General features: G+C 43.2%; 1 protein-coding gene across 1 annotated transcript in view; it reads right to left on the reverse strand.

Annotated features, from left to right (window-relative positions):
• LOC111159869 (methylthioadenosine phosphorylase) overlaps positions 1 to 21229 on the reverse strand; it is a 45640-nt gene that overhangs the window by 2304 nt on the left and 22107 nt on the right. The window contains exons 5-7 of the mRNA XM_022522521.1: positions 10798 to 10900; positions 6232 to 6471; positions 1793 to 1915 (exon numbers count right to left, since the gene is read on the reverse strand). Of these exons, the coding sequence (XP_022378229.1) occupies positions 1793 to 1915; positions 6232 to 6471; positions 10798 to 10900 (466 nt within the window). The remainder of the gene's footprint in view (positions 1 to 1792; positions 1916 to 6231; positions 6472 to 10797; positions 10901 to 21229) is intronic.

Consider the following 21229-nt stretch of genomic DNA (forward strand, 5'->3'; position numbering starts at 1 on the left):
AGGAAAGGAGAACATGAATTTCTACCATTCAAGCATTTTTTTTTAAAAGATTTTATTTATTTATTTGATAGAGATCACAAGTAGATAGAGAGACAGGCAGAGAAAGAGGAGGAAGCAGGCTCCCCGCTGAGCAGAGAACTGATGCAGGGCTTGATCCAGGACCCTGGGATCATGACCTGAGCCGAAGGCAGAGGCTTTAACCCACTGAGCCACCCAGGCAGCCCATTCAAGCATTTTTTACTTAAAACTGAAGCTGAAACAAATTTATTGCTTGAGAAATTATCTTTAAATTCAAAAAAGATTGTGGTTAAAATGGGGTCAGTTGAAAAACTTAAAAAAACAAAACAAAACAAAACAAAAAACCACAACAGCCCATCACATCTTGCAGGTGACAATTGCCTTTGCAGTAGCAAAGTATGAGTCACAGTTCCTATAATCAATAGCTTGCTTATTTAGACAAGCTAACATCCTGCTGTCTCTATTGCACTGCACTCAGGGCAATGTAACAGTTTCCAGTTTAAACTGACTTTCCTCAGTTCTTAGAAATTAATTTATTTCCCCTTTCTTCATAATTATAATAAGGCTTACCTGTATTTCAGTTACGATGAAACACTTCATGGGGGAAAGAGGGGCTATCATTTACTCATTAAAGAACATTTAGCTTCTAGGTCTATAGGCTGAAACCAAACATGTGTTTCCTGTCCCTTAGGGACTTTAAGTCTAGTGGGAAAAGACGGAATACAAGTTCCAATATTCTTGACTTGGCCAGGGCATAGAGCTGAGATACCTTGTTACAGGGGTGAGTACTGCAGCCTTGCTGTATCCGCTTGTGACAACCGGCTCTTTGTATCTCTCAGTGGTTTGGTATTGATAGTCTGAAATTAGCTGGGCTGCAGCACTTCCACCAGGCATTCGGTATCAATTAAAATCATGGCTCCTCAGTGCCCAGCAGCTGTCAATCACTGACCATCACACAGCGTCTTCACCATACTAAAATTGTGGCTCTCATTCCACGGCTCCTTGGTGGTTAGCAGTTCAGGCAAGGGAGGGCTTTTATGAACTTTTCAAATCATCTCTCAACTACTTGTCATCAGACCCAAGTGTCTAGGTGTGTTCTAGACCTTAGGACAGGCTGGCTACCTTCCCTGGATACTAGGGGAATGTAATATCCAACTGGCTTGAGGCAACACCTTATCCAATGTGGTTAATCAATAGAGTCACAAAACATCCAAATAAAAATCATGCATCTCTGAGCTTTAGCACTCAGTTTAAATTATATTCTGGGAATTAATACTAGAGTTGAAAAGCTATCAATCTACAACCCATCCCGTGTTTATCATTAATCACTGTCTTAGTCTGATATAATGTCAACACGAAGCAGACATTCCTTGGCACCGTTTTGGTATTCCTATTAGTGCTTTGGCTTTAAGGGCTGCCTACACTTTGCCAAAGAGCAAACAGCTTTGTCAGCAATGTAAGCCATGTACAGAACAAGCACTCTCAACCTCCTGAAGCATTATTTAGGGATGCCCTGCAAAGCAGGACAATGTTAACAGGTTGGCAGACTAGATAGTAAAACTCTCACCACCTCAACTTTCAAGTCTTGCATTACTTGCCCAAATATGTAACTACTCAATTTCACACTGGTTAGTATGGTGGTTAAGAGCATGAAAACTTGTAGAGAACTTCTGGACTAGTATAAAATATAAGACGAACGGCCCAAGGGTGAAATGCAAGTAAGAGAGAAAGGCAGCTGTGCAAGTGTCTGCTTGCAGATGGTGAGGGTACTTACCTTAAGGTTATGGAGGGTTTCTGACCATTCCATGGACCCTATCTGAGGTATGGTAGTGAGGAGCAGACTTTTGGCTTTATTGGCGTTTTCTTTCAGGGTCTTTAGGACCCGGTCCACCGAAACCTAGAGAAACAACAGCACAGGATGTTACTGGCAATTTATCATCCTACCGTTCTCCACAGAACACTTTCCTGAGCTCCTTCCCAATCTATAAAGTCAGTTTATGCCAATTCCAATCCCCTGAACACCAGTTCTGCATTTTTCAAGGCAGACTTGGTCCCAGTGGGGGAGGTCTTGGGAGAAACCCAATGACATCTCTGAAGAGAACACTGTCTCAGATGTATAATGTGTTAGCATGGTCTGGAAAGATGTGGCCAATTCTCCTCCTGTCCATAGTAAAATGGATTCCAGTCTTAAAATTGTTCCTACACTGGCTAACCAATCCTAAGATAAGCACATGGCTCTTCTTCTTCTTTTTTATTTTTTTTAAGATTTTACTTATTTGACAGAGAACACAAGTAGGCAGAGAGGCAGGCAGAGAGAGAGAGAGAGAGAGAGAGAGAGAGAGAGGAGGAAGCAGGCTCCCTGCTGAGCAGAGCCCGATGCAGGGCTTGATCCCAGGACCCTGGGATCATGACCCGAGCCGAAGGCAGAGGCTTTAACCCACTGAGCCACCCAGGCGCCCCAGCACATGGCTCTTCTTGAGAAGACTTTGAGTTAATGAAGAGAAATGCTGGAATCAAGAGTATTGTCATTTCTACAGCTCCCAGTGAATTAATGGATGGGCGGCTAACATCACAGAACAACAAAAATCCCAAACCAAACAAAATATCCACTTTAATGAGCTTCCTGACAGGAAAACTGAACACTAGTTTTGACATCTAAATTGGATCAAATCTCTGGAACCAGCTGTCAATTTACAAAGAACACAGAGGACTGAGAAATCTGTCAAACTACCCCAAGGAGATGATTTCAGTGATCCAGAAGGTTTCCTCTGGGAAACTCTAGAGGACAGATGACCTAGTTTCTTTTTAGAACACTTGGAAGTAAAAAACTGTGATACTTGAGGTAACTAGAAACATGAACTATGTATGCTTCGATGTATTAAGGAATTACTGCTGGGATGTGACAATGATAACGTGGTTATGTTAGATGTTTATGGCTAAAATCATGGATCAGAGTCCAGATGAAATATAACTGGCCCTAAGCTGGTATGTTCACAGTTGAAGCTGGATGTTGATTTACAAAAGCTCATACTGTCCATCGACTTTTTGTATATGACTGAAATTGCTTCATAAGGATGTAAAAAAAAGTTGTGAATATAAAATCAATGATCAGAGGTGGAGTACTTGCCACACCTCAAGGGTATCTGAGGTTGAGGGGCGCAAAGATTACACCTTTCTATTTTCTGGAGTTTATATAAAGTCCAGATCCATCCCACAAACACTGAGGTGTGTTTAGAAAAAACTGACGAGCACTGGAGCAGGTGGGAGTCCCATCACTGAGGGAATACAATGCAGTCACCAGATGGGAGCTACCAGGTACATGCAGAGGCTTGCCTGAAGCAGTCTTCCAGTGCAGGCTCATGAAGCACCCAAGAAATTTACCTTGTATTTATTTTTTTTCTTATACTTTTCACACTTTTCCTTTGATAGTTCTTTTTTTTTTTTTAAGATTTTATTTATTTGAGAGCAAGCGAGAGAGAGTGCAAGAGTTGGGGGGTGAGGGGTAGAAGGAGAGGGAGAAGCAGACTCCGCTGAGCAGGAAGCCTGATGTGGGATTCGATCCCAGGACCCTGAGATCATGACCTGAGCCAAAGGCAGATGCTTAACCAACTGAGCCACCCAGGCACCCCTTCCTTTGACTGGTATTTCTGTACAGACTCTGATCTCTTTTTCTCGTCTTTATTCCAGGTGTTGGGCTCCACCCAAAATGCCTGTTGTACTAACCTCCTCACAATAAAATCTAACTCTCTGTTGAAAGTCCAGTTCAAATGTCAAGTTCTCAAACATTTCCACACACCCTCCCCCATCCATCATAGTGGCCATGTGAACTACAGAAGCTATAGGAGCTGCTCTACATACAGGATTTGGTTCCATTCTCCCAGAAATCCTGCAAGGTCAGAACTGTAAGTAAACAACCTCCACCCCTCACCTCTGGCTCCATCCCACTGAAGAGTAAATGGATCAAAAAATGTGCCCAGTGTTCCAAGTAAATGGATCGACAGGAATCTGAAGGTGGGTGTCGGCAACTCGAAAATCTTTGTATCACCTCAAGCTGCACATCTGGTTTAAAGCACAGTGACATGCATGGCTGGTTGATGACGCCATTTGCGTCTGTGCTTTCCTTGTGGCACTTAGCATCATTATCTGCCTTCATGCCTTATCGCTGACACAAAGCTCAGTCTCTCTGCTTTCAACTCAGATGGCTCCAACTGACAGCTTTCCAAACCTCATGTAGTAAAGGAAGCACCATGTGCTCTGCAGAGGAGACAGGTGTCACCAGACTGAGCAGAAAGCCACAGGCAGGAAGCAACCTGCTCTCAGGCAGTGGCAGAGGCTGGAGCCTCCTGCTAACTGGAAGCAGCTTCTCAACACCATGAAGCTGAGCTGTCCCTTAGGTGACCAGAGCTGCCAAGTCAGAGATGCTGCTGTGTCAGGATCTGGAAGTTTCTTACACACAAAATACCCCAGTAGTCAGCAACAGTTTATTACACTGAGGAGTCGGTACAAGGAATTCACACAAAACAAAGAACCTGTGTTCAAGTCCAACCAAACTCCATATACACAGACGGACTGACAATAAGGATATCTTACTATTTTACAGGAAAACGGACAGTGCAACAAGCCGCTCTGAGACGGTGGGAAGGAGAAGAGGTCACCTCCCATAAATGTGCTCAAAACAGAGAACCCCACACTTGTTCTTTACTTTAAAACCTCTTGACTGTAATTTTGGCCCTTTCTCTATTTTATTTCTTAAAGATTTTTATTTAGTTATTTGAGAGAGAGTGTGTGTGTGTGTGCACACACAAGCAGAAGGCAGGGCAGAGAGGCAGGAAGAGAGGGAATCTCTAGCAGACTCCTTGCTGAGTGGTGAGCCTGACATGGAGCTCAATCCCATGACCCTGAAATTAAGAGTCAGGTGCTCAACCAACTAAGCCACCCAGGTGCCACCCCCCTCCCCATTATAAAATGAGACCGGGGACAAGATAAATGATCCAGTTTCTTCAAGTGAAATGCAAGGAGTGAAAAGACAGGGGAATCTTAGATGAAAGGAGATTTAAGAGGCAGATCGTTTAAATGCAATATGGGGATTATAAGGAGTACGAAGTTATGTCAGACAAGAAGGAAAATGTAAACAGTCTGGATTTGGTTATAATAAGGAAGTAATATCAATATTTTTTGGTACAATAGTGGTATTGTAGTTATTTTATTATTTAATTTTTTAATAAAGGCATTCTGGAAAATTTTTTTTTTTTCTGGAAAAATACATCAAAATCATGACGGCAGGGGAGAGAGAAGTGAGTAGGAGCATATATAGGACATAAGACTGGCTGTGGATGGTAACGTTGTATGATGGGTAACTGGGGGTTCCTTATACTAGCCTTTCTCCTTTTACTGACGTTTGAAGTTTTCCACAGTGAACATATTTATTTTGGAAGCCTGACTGAAGTGGTCCAGTGTCTTCACATACCAGCTAGACATTGGTATCTTTCCAGCCCAGAACCCCTCACTGACCTCCCCTGTGAAATACTTACATGGTCTACACAGTGCTGTCTCCCTCCCTCCTCTCCACCCCACCCAAGTGTGCCTGTCTTTCCTACCACCCTTCCACCAGAAAGGCTTCCCAGACTTCAAATATTTGGTTGGGTCAACTGGCTATGTGCTTCTCACCATACTAACTCTCTGTAACCCTGAGCTTTCTTATATTGGTTGGCTCATCTCTGCCCTTCCCCGCTAACCCCCCAAAAGCCCCAGAATAGTCGTTCCTCACAGGCTTGTCTCTCTGCTGTCACAGTCTCATACCAACATCATGCAGTCACGGTAAGTTAAATAGAGAGAGTACCCTTACCAGGCAGAGGTAATGAAAACACACACAATACCCAGTAGCACATGATAAGGAAATTATAACCAAAACACACTTTCATCCTTAAAGTAAGGCCCAATCTCACTATGATTCCTGTCACACCTACATGTTCACGATGTACTGTTTATCTGTGGATAAAAGTGTCTTTTTCTTTTCTGTGGAGATCTTTGTATCTTTAAAAGAGAATTATAAAGAAAATACCTGACCATATATACAGGGCTGACTTTAAAACCTGGCAGAAAGGCACTTTCTGGAACTAATACAAGAGAACAAATGGTGAAGACACTCTCTCAACAGCTCCCACAAGGCCCAGAAACCCAAACCGTACATGTTGGGAAGAGAATTCCACCTACCGCTTCCTCGTGCTCCTTCCAGCAGTCATAATCTGTCGCCATGGCGATACTTGCATAGCAAATCCCAGCCTCCTTAGCGAGAACCACCTCTGGAACTGTGGTCATGTTGATAACATCTGCCCCCCAGGTGCGGAACATGAAGCTTTCTGCCCGGGAGCTAAAACGAGGTCCCTCGATTGTGACCATTGTTCCTTTTGAGTGGCATCGGAGTCCTAACTTTTTAGCAGTCTCTATGAGGACCTAGAAAACAAAGAACCACAAACTCAAAACATACAAACGTAAGTTAACAGCTTACTATTTTGCTGGTTTTTTTTAAAAGATTTTATTTATTTATTGGACAGAGAGAGAGATAGCAAGAGAGGGAACACAAGCAGGGGGAATGGGGCAGGGAGAAGCAGGCTTTCTGCTGAGCAAGAAGCCCGATGCGGGGCTCAATCCCAGGACCCTGGGATCATGACCTGAGCTGAAGGCAGACGCTTAACAACTGAGCTACCCAGGCACCCCAACTATTTTGTTTTCTTTCCCCTCATGTTCGACTATAAATGGCTAGTACCTGCAGTCCCTCAGACAGCCTGGAAGATCGCGGAAGGGTGTTTCCTAGATCCTCACCCCATCATATAACCCTGTTCCCCTGACCCCTTGCACACACAGCTTACAGCTACAAGAGCTGTAACAGTGTGTGCAAATGAACAGTGAACTTCTTCTCTACACTAGGCATTTGTTTATACAGTTTAATTTCACTTATTTCTCAGCAGCTTGAAGAGACTAAGCTGGGTTGGGAACATGGACTTGAGTCTGAGTCATTCACCCCACAGGCTGAGCTTATAAGGTGCCAATCCTATTCACATCTCCTCAAAGACACGTTAAGAATGATTTCCAAGCTCCTGACTGGTCTTTCACACAAAATCTAAAGACTTTTATAGAAGCTTTTTTTTTAATTAGAAAATGATTTTGGGGGTTCCCAGGTGGCTCAGCTGGTTAGTGTCTAACTCTTAATTTTGGCTCAGGTTATGATCTCAGGGGTACGAGATCAAGCTCTGTGGCTAGCTCCGAACTGGGTGTGGAGCCTGCTTCCGATTCTCTCTCCGATCTCCCCACCTCCAGAACAAAGAAACTGATTTCTTCATAATCTCTTTTGCCTGTTGTCTCTCCCAAAGGCAAAAACAGAATGGGATTGTGCTGGTTTTTTCTCTGTAGGGATAAACTTATCATGGCGTCTTACTTTAATGGCAAGGCCACGCATGGGTTTTAAAAACATTATTTAAAAGTTTGATCACTTTTACCAGTGACTAATTAATAACACATCTAATTCTCAGGTTTTAATTTCTAGCCTGTGCTTCAACATTCCTTTATAATTAAAAAAATTAAAAAAAATTAACTGTTAACCCACTTAAGCACTGCCAAAAATTCACTTAATCTTTGTGTTTTCATTTTCTCATCTGTAAAATGGGAATAATGAGATTGTATTACAGAAGTACCGTGAGGGTTAAATAAGCTAAAGAATAATACAGCTAAGGATTGTGTCGGGCACACTGTAAACACTGGATAAAAGCTAAACCACTCTTCTAACAATTACTAATCCTGGCACCTTCTACACTTGTTTGCCAAATAACTGGCAAAGATTTCTGAAGTACTTTATATATAAAATGGTGTGACTCAATGTCAATAAAGGCTCCAATTTAGGCCAAAGTCTAGCCTGCACATGTTGGAACCACATAAGCAAATTAACCTATTTTTTTAAAAATAATTTTCACTATGATACAGCAATGAGAGAAACAGTTTTAATAAGAGCCTTGGCAACACCAAATTTAGAAGTGTGACAAGTCATAGACAATGTATAAGTTGATGTTATATCATGTTTATTTATACTATGTATGCTGAAAATAAGATTATGCTTAAAAAAAACTTTCCCCTTGAGTACAGGTTATAAATTCGAGGGCCTAAATCACTCTTCCTTCACCTATCCCTCCCCCACCCCCAAATTAAAATATAGCCAGCCCAGTCTCATCTTCATTCAATGTCTTTTAAAATCCTGAATAACCAAGCCATATATTTTGGCCAAACTTCAGTACTTCCAGAAATGACTGGAGGAATACCACACCACCTTGTACACTGGGCTGTGGCATGTTCCATTCTCACATCCCCCTAGCTGGGGGTGCCATGATGGTGAGGAAGAGGAAGTGAAGGATTATGGATGTGGACCAACCACATTTATAAGACATGGGGTCTTATCACTTGAACCAGCACTTTGCATCCCCACAACCACAAGAACAGACAGCTCCAACATCATGTATCAGTAATACAAACCACAGGCTGAGAGATCTCTGGGTCTGAGGCAAACCTGCTTTCATTTGCATGTTTTGAGCAATAATAATGGAACTCCTGAATCTACCACCATCCTTCAAATATATTAACAATATTAGACCACCAAGCTAAATATATTTTATGTGTCTAGACTCTGAAAGACTTTGCTTCTGATTAACTCTTAAAATGATTAGAGGTGAAAATATTTTGGGGGTAGAAGTGACGGGGACAAAATATTAACCCCACGTATGTGACAAATGTTTTTTCTACCCCCCAGGCTCTTTTTTTTTTTTTTTTTTTTTAAAGATTTTATTTATTTATTTGACAGAGAGAGATCACAAGTAGACAGAGAGGCAGGCATTTCACCTCCCCAAGGGAAACCACCAGCTTCTTTGGGTAAATTTTCTAAAAACACTCTATCTGCATGTGGATATTGTCGTATTTACCTCTTTATATATAACACAAGTGGCAGAAATCTTGTCTGCCATTTGACAGTTCACCTTGACAATCCTTTCTCATCCGTACACAAAAGGTCATGTGAATGTTTTGAGTTAAAGTGATCATCGCCAAGGGGCAGCAGCATCTACTCTACATTTCTGGACAATACTTAAAAATCTCTTTCAGAGTATGTAGGAATAAAGTTATATTCCGAAGGCTTATTTTTCCCATTTTCTTTTTTAAATATCTTTTATTTGACAGAGAGACAGAGCACAAGCACAAGCAAGGGGAGTGGCAATGGGAGAAACAGACTCCCTGCTGACCAGGGAGCCCAATGTGGGGCTCAATCCCAGGACCCTGGGATCATGACCTGAGCTGAGGGCAGACCCTTAACCAACTGAGCCACCCAGGTGCCCCATTTCTCATTTCCCACCCAGGTACCCCACTTCTTAAATCGCCTTTGCTAGCATTCTTTTAGTTTTACATGGGAGAGGGTGGGGGTCCCCCCTGGCTTGGCTAGACCAAGAATAGCTGAGTTAATGTGGTCTCAAGGGAGGCCAACTGCTATTGGAAATGATCCGCAATTGCCAAGCCACCACATTTGCATGTTTCTGCATACATCATTAGTATTTCCCCTCCCTTCCTTCTACTGCTGGTACCTGAATTCAGTGTTTTCTATGGTACATGATCTCAGGCCTATTCTTAGGCCGCCCCCATTTAGAAATGGGCAAGAATCTTATATACATCTAATTACCCCCGGAAAGCAAATGTATTACGGGGACAATCTGCGTTCCAGAGGGAAGACTAGCAGCAATGTTCTGATATATTCTGTTGATAATTACCTAGAAACATATATATCCCAAATACCCAAATACAAATTTAACCTGCCATTTAAAAAAAATAAATAAAAAATATTTTCACACAAATCAGAGAGAATCAACAAGCAGTAATCTATCTAAAAACGCTCCCCCTAAGTCCTGGCTTCAGATTCTAGATTTTTGTTTAAGACCACCGTGAGGTTAAGAAGCCCTTGTTGTTAACTCTAAGTTAAATACTTTTACATAATTACGCAGGGCTGAACACAAAAGCTGCAGTAAATCATCTACTTTCCATATGCAGTGTTTAAAACTATCTGAATGAGTACAATGCTTAGATAATTCCACTAAAGGGCTATCCCCTTAGTTCAAAGATTTTACTGTAATCCTGGAGTTTAGAAGGCTGGACAGTAAAAGCCAAACTCAGCTCAAAGGCCAATGATGCCATCTGACAATTCACACATTATCAAAAACTGAATTCTTAAAAGCAGTTAGCAGTTACTGATGTCTCATAACTGACAGATACAGCTCAAAGCACTTTATAAATCACAAGTCACTCATTCATCCTTCACACAGTGCTGTGAGGTATACATTCTCATTACCTTCATTTTCCAAACGAGGAAACTGAGGCCCAGTGGCATTAAATAACTTATCCAACAAGACACAACTATTAAGAGTAAGAGCAGAGATTTGATCCCAAGTAATCTGGCTCCAGACTGCCCACTCTTGACTAATAGGCTGTCCTACACTAAATGATATAAAAAGTATTCTGGCAGCAAAATCAAAACCTATGAAAAAGATAGGCTGCAACTTTGAGTGGCTCAGCTTATCAATGACTGAGTGGAGGCAGTACTAACAAAGGGAAAGTCTTCTAAAAAACCTTGTAGAGGAAGCAAGCTGAAGTGGGGAAGAGGGCCACTTGGCTTGTTAGCCAATTAATTGAACTCTCTAGATGCCACCCCAAGCCCTTATGACTTATTTTGGCACACCTTCCAGAAAGACTACGAACCTCTCTCGTTTTGGGGCAGAACGGCTCAGCCATGGGAATATGGCACACTCCTCTGGTACAGGAATGACTTCCATCATAGAAGGTCTGAGGCCTTTTAGTGGTCCTACAAAATAAAGTGAAAAGGTTTTGTTTTTTAAAAAAGCCCTCAGTCCATCCTGTGGGGGCTGGTGAATCCACAGTAACCTCGGTCAACATCTTGGTCCTTGCTCTAGAATCGACAGCTCTGGATAAGCTGAGGCAACTGCTGGAAAAGCCGCTTACAGGATGGTGTCTGGCTTTTCTGGCTCTGGGTTGGTAGCAACTTGCTTTCCAACAGGAATTCAAGTGTGTGGTCCGGTGACCGACAGGACAACCACAGCAGATTGTAGGTACAACTCAACTTTGGGCTTGGGAGGCCCAAAGAAGTCACAATCACTGTAGACGTAGAGGGGTTGTGCAGTGAACCCAATAGATATCCATCACTTAGATTCAACAAGGCAAACTTTGTCACACTTGCTTCATCTGTTAGCTTTTCCATGGTTGCAAATCTCAGACTTTGTTGTTTCACGCCAACTTCAGAAGAACCAAAATATGTGGATTTCTCACTGTAATGTCATGATCACATTTGATAAAAATCAATTCCTCAATCCCAACTAACAGATGAGATACAAATTTCCCTGATGGCCTCAAAAATGTCTTTTTTTTTTTTTTTTACTTATTTTTAATTTTTTAACTAATACTTTTTTAGTTTCAAGTTCCAAACAAGGTTCTAACCTTGCATTTGATGGGCCTGTCTCTCATGAGGGTAGTTCCTGCCCTCCATCCCTGACCTTTGGCCCACTGACGAAAAGAGCCATTTGTCCTGCTCCACTTTCCAGAATCTCGTTGCCACCTCATTTAGCTTGTTCCTCTACCCACTGTAATTAGTTCTGAAACCTTAGTTCAAATTCTTGGTGAAACATTTTTGAATCCAAAAAAAGGCTAAAATGAACCTAGAGCCAAGTCACCCTGCAATTTTTCACCTGAAGTTTTCAGAATAAAGCACTTTCTGTGTCCTTTATCTTGTTCTCAACTTGAACTCATGAGTAATACAGGAAAGAAAGTCTTCATCTTGGGGCACCTGGGTGGCTCAGTGGGTTAAGCCTCTGCCTTCGGCTCAGGTCATGATCTCAGGGACCTGGGATCGAGTCCCACATCGGGCTCTCTGCTCGGCAGGGAGCCTGCTTCCTCCTCTCTCTCTCTCTGCCCACTTGTGATCTCTCTCTGTCAAATAAATAAAATCTTAAAAAAAAAAAAAAAAGAAAGTCTTCATCTTTCCTATAGAGGGGAGAGCCGGGGAGGGACAGACCAAGGGAAAGCAGGGGAAGCTGGATCACTTCATGTCTCCTTCCGGGAGCAGGAGGGAAGGGAAGAGCATGGAGAAATATAATGGTTCGATTTATACAGCTGCTGCATCCACCTACCAGAATTCATCTGGTACTTCCATCCTGTCACATAGGAAACAGTGACTCTTAGCTGGCACCAAAGGCACCTGGTTCCATAATGAAGCCTCCATGCTCCGCAGGCATGAAAACCTGCCTGTGCTCCTCCCAGCCCTTGTCCTCTGTCTTTGGGGAAGGCCCAGGTGACCCTCAAGCAATCCCGGATGGGGTTGAAGAACAGGTCAAATGGCTGTCCTACTCCCCGCGAAGAGGCTTTCCTCTTTTGGTGAAACTAACCAATAAAATGGTGCCACGTACTCTAGCCCTGGCTTGGTATCCGCCTTCCGTGAGTCGAGTATTAGCAATATCCCCATTTACAACTGTGATGAAGTAGGAAAACAGAGCCACAAAAACCTCCAGCAACTCTATCCCCATCAATGTCCACGCAACAACACCCCCCACCTTCTGTTCCTCTCTCTTCTCTTTCTACTCCTTCTTTGCCTGATCATTCCTCTTTGTTCTGACCTTCGACCTTAAGACAAAACATGAATTAGTTATGCTTTATGTTATGTCACATACACATAGTGCTAATTAACTACAGTTCGTCCCCTCTGTCAAGTGGAACATCTTACACTTTTCTCTTTAAGCAAAGCTCTTTAACTACTAGCTACAACTGCTTTATCTGTTTGATGCTCTATTTCCAATCATAAAATGTGGTTCATCCACCCATATGCACAGGCATTATGACATGGAGTCAACCAAGATGTCCAGGCGACCACCAGCAGCTCAGAAGCAAGGTCGGAAGCTAGAGACAAACGAGGAGCCAGCCCCAAGGAGAATCTACGGTTGAGGCCAGAGCCTCAGAGAACTCAGCCCTGGAGGGGCAAGTGAAGGGCTGGGCCCCGAGGAAGACATGAACACTTTAATACCAATATTTCTATTGGTTTCAGGGCTGTGCTGTCAAGATCCAGGAGAAGGACCGTGTGAGAAAACACCTCTTCACACAGCCTGCCCACCTATCTGTCCTGTTCACACAACTAACTTAAGTGTCAACACATTCAATGAAAGATTTAATGACTTAAACTGAAATCACTGTAGACAGCAATACTCCTGTCCAGCATAAAATGGTAAGGCATGATTAATGCTGAATGCAATTCTGACCAAGAGCAATGGGATTTACAATCATGGCGGGGCAGGGGGAATGGAGCACATTTTTTCCCATAAAAAGTACAGTGTGTAAATGTATTTTCTCTTCCTTATGATTTTCTTAATAATACCTTTTCTGTAGCATACTTTATCATAAGAATATAGGACACAATGCATATAACAAGTATGTTAATCAACTATTTATGTTATCAGTGAGGCTTCTGGTCAACAGGAGGCTATCAGCAGTTAAGTTTTTGGGAGGTCAAAAGTTACACATGGATTTTCAACTGAATAGGGCTCAGCATCCCTAACCCCATGATGTGTAAGAGTCAACAGTAATTTGTTACAGCAGCAACAGGACAATAATACATGTGCTTATGTGGTTTAAGATACAGTCAACCCCAGCTGTGGCTTCCACCAGTTATAAAGAAGGGATGCTGAAGGTTGGCCCCAACTCTAGCTTCATTAGCAAACCCTCCCAGCGAGGCAAGGGGACTATGAATTTCACTTCCCTCTTAGCTTGGGACCCCAAAGGAAAACACTCTGGGACTGACTGATTTGGCTGGGTTTACCGCTCACTCAGTAACTCCGTGCCTCAGAGAAAAGTCAGTCTGATCTCTCTGTACCTCAGTTTGTATCCATTTCCTCATATTTAAAATGGGGGAATAAAGAATACCACCTATCCTCTAAAGGTCAATGTGAAGACTGAATGAGACACAGAAAGCAAGTGCTCAGCACTAGCAACCACTATGGAAAATCTGCTTCTGTACTTCTCAAGTGCCCACCTCAGGGCTTGACACATGTATGGACCTCAAGTTGAAGGTACACAAAAAAACAGTCTGAGGCTCTCAAACAGGGACACATACTAAGGGAAGTGAAGTGTGCACACAAACAAAAAACTGTGCATGGAAGAGTAAAGGAGGCAAAACTGTGTTGTGTACTGGCAAGAGAAGTGAGTTCAAGACTTCCAAGGAGAGAACACTGAGCACTTTCACACACAGAACAGCGAAAAGCCCAGAAAAAAAAAGACTGGTAGGTTGTTGAATCGGCTGATAACTGACTAGTAGACTCGAGTCGACTCCTGGACAGCCATTTGTTAGTAATTTCCCTCTGAGGAAAAGTGGAGCTGCAAACAACAAGAACACTTGTCCTACAGCAGAAGCAAACACAACTGCACATCTGTGAGGCAGCACATATCCCCAACAAGCCTCAACATGCAGGAACATGAGTCAATTAATCTACTGGCAAAGCAGGGCCTACAGCTGCTTATAAGTAGCGTGGTTTTGGGGAAATGATTCCACCCACGTCACTTAAAAGATACCTAAATAGTAATGCGCATGGACAAACTCAAACTCAGTTTCTAAGAAACCAAAATGAAACAAAAAAATCCTCCCAATCCCTCTTTTCTTTTTTTAAAGACTTATTTATCCCAAAGACAAGGAGAGGGAGAGAGAGAGAATATGAGCAGGGGGAGGGGCAGAGGAAGAGGAGAGAGACAATTTTCAAGCAGACTCCCCATTGAGCTCGGAGTCTGAAGCAGGGTTTGATCCCACAACCCTGAGATCATGACCTGAACCAAATTCAAGACTCGGACCCCCAACTGACTGAGCCACCCAGATGCCCCCACACCCTCTTTTTATTAAAGCCTGAGTTCTGAGGGAAAGTGGAAGTGTTCTATATAGCAAGGTGTCACGGCCACCTTGATGCCCAGTAGTTCCACTAGCAATTTATCCCACGAGGATGTTCATACAAACGCAAAGATAACTGGGCATACCAATGTTAACCGACTCAAGTTAATACAAACAGGAAACTGAAAACAACCCACTTTCACTCAGAAAGCAGCTTAAATGAACCACACTGCCAACAATGGAAGAGTATGTCTGTAAGGAAGAACACAGTGGCATCTGACTACACGTGTGGGAAGCTGAGAGAGATGGTTTAAAGGGAAGACTGCACATTGTGAGCTAGGATAGAAGAAAAAGACAAACTGTCCTTTTTCTAGAATTCCTACAGAGTCACACATTTTTTTGTGTGTGTTAAAAAATATATAAATGGTAGGTAATATGGACAATATGCTCAATTTAGTTAATGACGATAGATCTTTAAGACAATTTCTGTATCAGCACATAGAAATTTATTTGTTTAAGGTTCTGGATAGAAGACCATGGATGTATCAGTATATTTAAGTTATTATACAAAAAACAGGCAATTAAAAATGGTACAACTCATATCTCTGAATGAGCTACCTTGTACATGTTCCTCAAAAACAGTCAAGGAACTGATGCAAAGGCCTCCCACATTTTCAAGTTTAATGGACAGATTTCACCCAATTTCCTTTCAAAGGGCTACGGTAAGGCATACACCCACTGGAAACAGAGGAGGGTTTAACTTTTTACCATATACCCTCCTGTACTATTTTCATTTTATCTCATTACAAGTATGTATTACTTGTAAATGCTCTAAAACACAGGTTAGGTTGGACAGCATTTTAGTTTTAACATACACTGTAACACCAAAGACAATTTAAGTTAAAAATTTTTAAAGTATACAAATAGAAGATAGCAAAAAAAAAAAAAAAAAAAGTAAGGCCAAGTCACCAACCGGTTAGATCAAAAGAATATTTATATTCTAGGAAATATGCATAATTTTAAGACCACTATGATTAAGTTTTCTAAATTTCCAGGTGTATATATATGTGTGGGTATGCACACTTGGACAGCACTGTTGTGAGCATGTTTACTTATCTATTTATTTAAAGATTTTATTTATTTATTTGACAGAGAGAGAGACAGTGAGAGAGGGAGCACAAGCAGGGGGAGTGGGAGAGGGAGAAGCAGGCTCCCCGCTGAGCAGGGAGCCCGATTCAGGACTTGGTCAGGACCTGAGCTGAAGGCAGACACTTAATGACTGAGCCATCCAGGCATCCCTGTTTATTTATTTATTTTAAAATCTATTTATTTATTTATTTGAGAGAGAGTAGGCATGAGTGGGAGGGGCAGAGGGAGAGGGAAAGAGAATCTCAAGTAGACTCCATACTGAGTGCAGAGCCCAACACGGGGCTTGATCTCACATCCCTGAGATCACGACCTGAGCCAAAACCAAGAATCAGAAGATGCTCAGCTAACCACACCACCCCGGTGCCCCTGTTGTGAGCATATGTATAAGTGAAGGGTCAAATCCTAGAAGATTTAGGTCATGGAGTTAGGGTACAAAGGGTTCCCATCTGGAGGAGAAAGGTAGAGTGCTGAGGGAGAAGAAGAGAGTTTAACACTGCAGTGGGGAGGGGAGCCTGGGTGGCTCAGTGTGTTAAGCATCTGACTCGATTTCAGCTCAGGTCATGATCTCAGGATCCTGAGATCAAGCCCCAAGTCTGGGTTCTGAGCCGAGAATGGAGTCTGTTTAAGATTCTGTCTCTCCCTTTCCATCCTACCCCTCCTGCTCCATCCTGCCTGTACTCTCTCTCTTAAATAAATAAATAAAAATAAAACTATAGGGGCACCTGGGTGGCTCAGTGGGTTAAAACCTCTGCCTTCGGTTCAGGTCATGATCCCAGGGTCCTGGGATCGAGCCCCGCATCGGGCTCTCTGCTCAGCGGGGAGCCTGCTTCCCCCCCAGCTCTCTGCCTGCCTCTCGGCCTACGTGTGATCTCTGTCTGTCAAATAAATAAATAAAATCTTAAAAAAAAAAAACAGTAAAACTATAGTGGGGAAAAGTAGAGGAAATTTTGACACGAACAACATGAATGGCAACCCATTATGACATGGAATGAATCCATTCTCTTCACCAGAAGGAACTGAGAGCTTCTAAATTTGGACATGTAATGAAGATCCCTCCATTGCTCTGACCTAATGAGAGCTTACAGTGCCACAGGAAATGAGAAAAACCTGTATTTATATCCCAGTGAGGAGGCAAGACTGTTTAATAAACATGTACAGTTTTCTCCTCCCATTTCATACTTTTCATGAGGACTTGCGAAACAGGGCATGCAGACCAGCAACATAATAGTAAAATCCTGGCTCTGACATACGTGCTGAGTAAAATCTCTATGGGCCTCAGTTTTCTCATCTGTACAAGGGGGTCATAAAAGGTATATCCACGACGTTTCCTAGTGCTGTGATAATTCACAGCACCAGGAACACAGGACCACAGAAGCAGCTTTGCTTCACTGTAAAGTATCATGGATATGGCTCCAGGTCAGTGTATGTAACTTGAACAAATACTGTTTACAACTTCACAGCATTCCACAGGATAGCTGTTCAACCACTGCCTTAGGCTGCTCTTAAGAAACAACGCACACACGTCCTGGTTACATGTGTCTAGAAAAATACACCATTTGGTGCTTTTATTCTTAGAACTACAAACCACAAAAGGAAGGCTCGTTGGAAAGGCATAAATATTTTAAACCTTACTGAGTCAGACGGCCTTTTAATAAAGGGGCACCTGGGTGGCTTACTCAGTTAAGTATCCAACTCTTGACTGTGACTCAGGTCATGCTCTCACGGGCGGTGAGATGGAGCCCCGTGCCGGGCTCGAGCTCAGCACGAAGTCTACTTGAAGATTCGCTCCCTCTGCCCCTGACTCGCATGCTCTCGCTCTCTAAAAATAAATCTTGGAAAGAAAATAAAAAAGAGGGGTGCCTGGGTGGCTCAGTGGGTTAAATAGCCTCTGCCTTCAGCTCGGGTCATGGTCCCAGGGTCCTGGGATCAGGCCCCGCATAGGGCTCTCTGCTTGGCGGGGAGCCTGTTCCCCCACCCCCCCCCCGCCTGCCTCTCTGCCTACTTGTGATCTCTGTCAAATAAATAAATAAAATATTAAAAAAAAAAAAAAAGAAAAGGAAAAAGAAAAGAGTTGTAACCATCTCTACGAGCAATAGGTATGTGAAGGTTAATTACCCAGGACCTAAGAGCATCTGACATGTGGGAAGAGCTTAATATTTTCTTTCGCTTCAAAATTATCCAGAAATAACAACTTCACGTTCAAAAGAATAGATGTAACCAGATAATAAACATTAATACTTCACTGGGGAGAGGGAAATGGGCAGTACAAAGGCAATGGAAGAAACCACGGCGGAGGTGACAAGATATTTCTAAGTACATGTCAAAGATCATCAGCATTGATGAGAAAAGGAAATAGGAAAAAATGACATCATATTACAGTTAAGTGCTGAGGTGTTCTGCATACAGAGCTTGTTAGGACATTCCTTCCCCCGGACTGTGATGTGAACTCTGGGCTGGTACTCATCACTGCTCGGTAAAACCCCAACCAATGGGGCACCTGGGTGGCTCAGTGGGTTAAGCCTCTGCCTTTGGCTCAGGTCATGATCTCAGGGTCCTGGGATGAGCCCCCCACCTGGCTTTCTGCTCAGCAGGGAGCCTGCTTCGCCCCCTGCCCCTGCCTGCCTCTCTGCCTCCTTGTGATCTCTGTCAAATAAAATCTTAGAAAAAAATAAACCCCATCCAAATAAAGGTTATGAGGCAAGCCCTCCCAGAGACGTGTGGATGCTCCATTTCCAGCACCTTTTTTTTTTTCTTCTTAAGTGGGCTCCATGCTGGGCATGGAGCACAATGTCGGTCTTGAACTCACAACGCTGAGATCAAGACCTGAGCTGAGATTAATAGTCGGACACTCAACGGATGGAGCCATCCAGGTGCTCTAGCACTTTCCTGATCATGTCTTTCTCTTATGTTTTCAGAGAGTAATGTCAAAACTGGCTTTGCAGGAGGCATGCTGGGCAGAAAAAGGGTTGGGAAGAAAAGCACTGACCAGATGAAAGCAGTGGGGATGGAGAACAGAAGGTGGTTCAAAGCAAGCACAGGTATGACCCAAACACGGACTCTCTGTGCACTGGCGACACAGGGCCACAGCAGCAGCCACCAAGTGGATAGCAGCACCGCTGTATCAACCTAGCAACTTTCCAAGTAGGGAACAGGGAACCAGAGTGGGGTGAGAGTGAGAGTGTGGGGTTGGAAGATATCCAAGGAGGAGAATCTATTTTTTTTATTTTTTAAAAAATATTTTATTTATTTGACAGAGCGAGTGAGCATGCGCATGAGCAGGGGTAGCAGCAGGCAGAGGCAGAGGGAGAAGCAAACTCCCCAGTAAGTGGAGAGCCGATGTGGGGCTCAATCTCAGGACCCTGGGATCGTGACCTGAGCTAAAGGCAGATGTTTAACTGACTGAGCCACCCAGGCACCCCCCCAAGGATAATTTAATTTTGAATTATAAAGCATGAGGTATCTATGGGACCCTGTCCTGGATCCAGTGGCCAGTGTGACTGTGAAGGGGGAGGGCAGGACTGGAAGTCTGTGTGTGAGGGGTGAGGTCACAGGCTTTGGACATTAACAGAATTCAAAATCCACAGGTCCCACCTACTAGCAAATGACCGATATTTTTGAGTCTTAAGTTTCCTTGACTATAACCCAGGAAAACTACCCTCGTATGTGGTGAGCAGGATTAAGTGATTTGTGGCACTTAGTAGTAGTTCAAAAATTGGGAACTTATCAGCAGTTTTATTAAGAGAAAGGACATAAAGCCAGGCTGCAGAGCAGAATGTGGGAAGTCCCGGGAACATGGGAGTAGACTACGCCTGGCTCCCAGGACAGGTGTAGGCAGGAAGATGACAGAGGGCAGGCATGCAAGTAAACTGGTGAGAGGGAAGGAGAAGAAACATGGTCAGTTTAGGCCAAATAGCTTCTGTTTTCACATAAAGAAGAGACATTTTCAACCAAGAGTGAAGGAGATGGGGAGGACGCCGTGAGAACAGTAAAGGTTTTCAAATAGCTGCTAAGAGGAATGGGAAAAGAGCCAAAGGAGGGCTTCCTGGGCAATTGTTTACCATAACTGCAGCAAGTGTGGATAAAAATCCACACCCTGCCCCAGAGGTCCAAAGACTGGTGATTAATGGACATCAGAGCACACCCCAACCTTCAGGCCAGTCCTCGACAGGGGCGGGCAACAGCAATCTTACATCATGGCACTGAGGCCGAGAGGGGAAGCCCAGGGCTTTGGGAGGGGGAAACAAACTGACATAATCCCTTACTGCCATGTTTACAGTGGGACTTTCCTGATGAATAAGCCAGCAAGTATTGCAGCCATGCTTAGTCAAAACTTTCCCTAATGTAGCAAGTGCAGGACTCTCTGAAAAGGGAAGACATCACAGCTCAGACATCAGAGCACAGCACCCTCACCTAGCAGCAAGGACGCTAAGTGACCAAAGAATCTGGGGGCAGAGCCAGGAAACAATTCTGGATGTTCACACTTCCACAGTGGGGCTTCTCCCACTGCATTCTTCCAGCAGAATCTAACTGGGGGCCTCAGGCACATCAGGCCAACGTGGGAACAGCATTGGGCAGAAAACATCTGCCACCAGGGATCATTGTTTTTCATTGTAATTTTTTGGTTGTATTTGTCTTATTGTCAAAAAAAAAAAAAAAAAAAAAAAAGTCCTTATTTGTAAAACATTCCTGATAAAGACCACTATTAGAAAGTAAGAATCTGGGCACCTGGGTGTCTGTGTCTGCCTTTGGCTCAGGTCATGATTCCAGGGTCCTGGGTTCATTGTGCTCCCTGCTCTGCAGGCGGGAAGCCTGCTTCTCACGCTCCCACTCCCCCTGCTTGTGCTGTGCTCCCTCTCTCACTGTGTCTGTCAGATAAATAAAATCATAAATAAATAAATAGATAAATAATAAACAAACAAATAAATAAATGTAAGAATCCTATCCTTGTCCTTAACAGATATGTTTGCTGGGCACAGCCTGAGAGAGTTCTCACAGCCCTCGTGGGTGAATGGGTCCTACTAAACTGCATCTTTTAAAAAAACAATTTAATAGAATGTGGGCATCTTTCCCAAGAGCTTGTAGATATCTGGTGAATTCAATTTCTTTCCA

This window comes from Enhydra lutris, unplaced genomic scaffold (genome assembly GCF_002288905.1).
Source record: "Enhydra lutris kenyoni isolate GAN:26980312 unplaced genomic scaffold, ASM228890v2 scaffoldscaffold70, whole genome shotgun sequence".
In the NCBI taxonomy this organism is placed as follows: Eukaryota; Metazoa; Chordata; class Mammalia; order Carnivora; family Mustelidae; genus Enhydra; species Enhydra lutris.